Below are 4,684 nucleotides of genomic sequence, written 5' to 3'. Positions count from 1 at the left end.
CCTAAGATTTATTACATCAGGAATAAACATCGATCATTAGTTAACTAATAGTTTTCATTCAACCAAAGAGATTTAGTCTTAAAATGGAACAATGAGGTTAAAGTGCTTAAAAAAATTAGAATTGAAGTGATTTTTTTTTTTTTTGCTCAACAATGTATGATTTTTATTGAAAGAAAATGGATATATAAGATCACTTTATGCCTCATTAAAAAAATCCTCTAAATAAAAAGAGGAAAATGACACATAAAGATGATCAAGGTTATAGAGGAGTCGCCTATATAGACATAATCTCAAAGCATCTGACAATACAAAACACGTTACAAAATTCTTAAGAGAAAATAACCTCAGTGACCAAAAATGCCTTATAATATACGATTTTAATCAATTTTTTTTGGATTTGCCAAAATGACCAACTAAATCGCAATGCGATCGATAATTCGCAACGCGATCTCCGGTATCGCAAATCAGTTTCCAAATTCGCAACGCGAACTTTGACTATCGCAACGCAAACTTGAACTATCGCAACGAATTTAGAATAAATCGCAACGCGAACTTAACATACTATATTACTTGCGGACACCTTTAGTATGAAAAATCCTATTCTCAAAACTTCACCTTTACTACTGCCAAGCTTTGAAAAGGGATTGATGTAACAAGTCATCTTTTACAAAATGATATGTTATTCCGTTGTTTTGTCTGCTAACATTATTAAACGTTAGGTTAACTTCAGTGTTATACTTTTCATTTTTTACTCCTTAATCTAAAGTGTTTAATTTTGATAACATCAGGATATGTTCATAGGAGGAACTGATACCACTAAAGCAACAATAGAATGGGGAACGGCTGAGCTACTAAAGCATCCAAATGTGCTGAAAAAAGTCCAACAAGAGGTAAGAAATGTTGTGGGAAACAAGTCCAAGGTAGAAATGGACGACATCAACAAAATGGAATACTTAAAGTGTGTAATGAAAGACCTCAGACCTTCCGAACAAGGAGATCTACACCAAATTCAGGCTCAATAATTAAATTCATAACCGGAGAATGTCTATACTTGGGTGATAGCGAGAAGGTGAAGTTCGACGCTAAAAGACTAATTATTATCTTGATTTCCGCCATGGCAAAATGCTGCCCCAAACATGAACGAGGCCCGGTGCCAAAGGGTATGTACACATGCGGAACCTTACATGCCCCATTGATTCCATTCCCAAACCTTTCGGGGTTGAATTTAAGGACGTCAGTTCCCCAAATGTTGGGGTCTTCGTAAAGTGTCATCATCATCACCCAAATACTAACCCCTTTAGGCACATCGACCCCTCCGAATCTTGTTTCTCGAACCGCCTCTCGAGTAAGCATGCAGCCGAGAGGGTAGAGCCGCAACGACTCGTAGATCACCATCGTTAGCTGCCATGATTTTCCGGTGAGTATGAAAGCGTCGAACGAATACGAAAATGTATGTTCAGATGGTTTGAGACTTACCGTTTTCATCTTGTTAAGCATGGCGGAGCTCGGCAATTGGCCATTGAAAATTTCGAGAACCTCTGCCCGAATTTTGTCTTGCCACTCCGGATAGAGAGCTAATAACATCAAGGTCCAGATTGCCGGCACCGCGCCATTTTCGTAGGCTGGAAAGCATATGTTCTTGCAGTTATCGACGACGAAGTTGTCTGTTTCAGCTTGGCCTAAATAACTGTTCTTTGCTACCTCAATGAGCATTTGTAATATGTTCTTCTCTGAATCCGTTTCTTCATTTCTTTTCACTTCTTTCAAGATTAATGTGTGAATTTCTTTCTCTAATCTCCACATTTCTCTATTGCTTTTTGGTTGGTAGAGATCTATTACATGTAGGGATGGGCGTAGGATTCTATGTTACGAACTTAAATTTCAAGAGAAGTAAAAACAAATTTTCAATAAAAAATATATAGAAAAAATCTAAAATATATAGTAATTTTAAAACTTCAAGGGGCGATTGCCCTCAATCCATCTCTGATTATATGGTTGGTTGTCCCTTGTTCCCATATGTAATGGGGTAAGGGGAGGTAAGATAGTAGGCTGCCCCAACACTAGGTTGAGAGCTGCTTCCGTAGGAGACCTCCGAATTATGAAATATCCTCCATGAGACTCGATCTCACGACCTCAAGGTTAAGAACCTTATGCCAAAAATTTCAAATTTTTATATATTTTAGATATCTTTAATATTTTCTATTGAAAATTTCAATTTTTTTTTATCACTTTCAAAATTAGATAAATTATATCCTAACTCCTCATTTCAAGAAAAATAAAGGTAACTTAAAAATAGACCATGATTGCACGAACCGAGCGACTTTAGTGGTAAATGAATTGTTGTTATTCTTAGAGGTTCTAAGTTTAAGTATCACGAATTCTAGAGGTGTGAACGTTTAATGTCAAATGATTGAAAGTTATATTTAAACAAATATTGTCTTATATTTACTCCAAATTAATAAAAAAAATAAACCATGATACAATCCTTTGTTTAAAAAAAGTAGATATTTACATGTATTTTTTAAACATGCCAAATCCAAGTTGTTCAATCAATATATATGTATATATTTAAAATTTGGACTACGTATTTTAAATCTCTCAAGACAAAAGAAATCGCTTGATACAATTTTGATATTTTAGGACTCGATTGAAATGCATTTAAATTGGGAGACCAATTTTGAATCAAGATCATAATTTCAGGATATTTAATGCATTAGCTCTATGCCAGATAGTATGAGTCAATGGCTATAAAAAAGCGTAAACTACACCATTCCTCAGTGTTCTTTCAGTTTTTCCAATTTACTCACTTAACTTTTGAATTGTTCCTATTTTGGTCACTCTAAATTATTTTATTATTATTTTGGTATGACATGGCATTTTTTATTATTTAATATAAAAATAATTTTAAATAAATAATAAATTAATAATAATAAATGTCACATCATGTCAAAATAATAATAAAATAATTCAGAGTGACCAAAACATGAGCAATTTAAAAGTTCAATAATTAAATTAGAAAAATTGAAAGTATAGTGAGTAAAATGAGAGAGAAAGTAAAGTTCTAAAGAATGATATATTTTACCCTAAGAAAATAAAGAAAAGGGGTCTCACCTTAACCCAGGAATCCCTTGCAAGGCTACTTTCTTACATGCAATTTCTTGAAGTGCTCTGAGCTTTGAGATTATCTCTTTACAATTGCTTCCAAAACAGATTCTTGATATCACTTCTCCAGAAAAGTTCCTCAAATACTCATCGATCTTTATGTCCGCCACTCCTCCGGCGGATTCAATCTCACGGTTCCACTCGTTTATCACCGGAACCGCTGACTCGACCATTAATGTCACCATACCCTACACATGATGGGACCATTAATTGATGCCACAGCAAATACAGGGCTGTCAATAGGTTAAACCATACCTTGACCTTGTCCAAGTAGAATTCAGGTGCCATTACTTTCCTTTGATGTGCCCATACTGCACCATATGCATGCAGGATCCCCTCTCCATACAGTGGATGAAGCCCTTGTTTCTGATAAAAAGGCCTTCCCATGTCAAAAGATGTGTCTGCGGACATCTCCTTCACGATGTCCGGGTGGCTCATGTGCAGAACCTGTATGTTCCCCATCGAGAACAAGAATGTCGGACCTGAAATTTCACCGTAAACGTCTCAGAACCCAAAAATCCGACGAGTACTAGTGGTCGAAATTTGAACTTGAACGTACCATACTGCCGTCTCCACTTGTCAAGAAACGGTAGAACATCGGAACAACAACTGTGGGTTATCGCTTGTTTTCCGTCTAGTGTGGTGCTCGAATCCTTGGACTCTGTCTTCTTCCCCATCTGCAGCAGATTACCGACCAAGATCGACGGCGGGGGACCTCGAATCCCCTGCTTTTGCAGCTTCGAACGTTGTCTCCCGGGGGTCAACACGAGTGAATTATGCAGGCGTACGATCACACCGATCGATCCTATGAACAAGAGAGTGGACACGACCCTCAGAAGCATAAACGCCAATCTCATGGCGTTCGACTCTGATTTCTCTGATCTCCAATGATGGATTCATCATATTTTATGGTGGACAAGAATGGTTAGCAGGCAGAAATATTTTATATTTTCTTATGTGTTTCATTAAGGCGGATGACGCATTAGCTAATACATATATTATATCTAATATGCAAATGGTCATATGAATTAGTTAAAGAAGCAACAAATATGATAATTATGAGGGTTTTCTATCTTTCCAAACAGCTCAGCCATCGATTTAGAACAAGATAGCTATGAAAGTCAAAGCTTTCTTTCATGGTAAGACTGGTTTCTCCATGTGAAAAGCTTAGCCTGGCTCCGCCTATTTCTTCTCCAGATTTTCCGGGAAAATTTCAATTCATGAAACCATCATGTGCTTCTAATATGGTTTCCCGGACTTTACTCACCATAATAGTAATCTTATGATAAGAAAATAATTGGACTTAAAACTAAGTAACAAGAGAAATTTACAAAATCAAATGAATTATTTTTTATACTATTTTCCTGCATATTTTACAGATTTATTAATATTAATAGATAATATTTTAAGTTTAAATATTAATATATGTATAATTATATTTTAATATAAATTTAATTATTTTTATTATTTTTATTTTCATAAGCGTATTTTGTATGAAAAATTATAAAAAGTAATTAATAAT

The 4,684-nt window shown here is 35.3% G+C and overlaps 1 protein-coding gene across 1 annotated transcript; it reads right to left on the bottom strand.

The window, feature by feature from the left end:
- Positions 1 to 758: 758 nt before the first annotated feature.
- On the bottom strand, positions 759 to 4,019 carry LOC120156242 (cytochrome P450 714B3-like). Its single transcript, XM_039167622.1, has 5 exons — positions 3,722 to 4,019; positions 3,418 to 3,644; positions 3,112 to 3,350; positions 1,477 to 1,861; positions 759 to 1,401 (listed from the first exon to the last, which is right to left on the bottom strand). Exons 1-5 carry the CDS (start codon positions 4,017 to 4,019, stop codon positions 976 to 978), a joined length of 1,575 nt encoding a protein of 524 aa, XP_039023553.1. The 3' UTR covers positions 759 to 975.
- Between the last annotated feature and the right edge of the window lie 665 nt (positions 4,020 to 4,684).

Source organism: Hibiscus syriacus, unplaced genomic scaffold (assembly GCF_006381635.1).
Source record: "Hibiscus syriacus cultivar Baekdansim isolate YM2019G1 unplaced genomic scaffold, ASM638163v2 tig00111213_pilon, whole genome shotgun sequence".
NCBI lineage: Eukaryota > Viridiplantae > Streptophyta > Magnoliopsida > Malvales > Malvaceae > Hibiscus > Hibiscus syriacus.
Note: the sequence above shows the minus strand (reverse complement) of the source record. Positions and strands in the feature narration are given on the sequence as shown.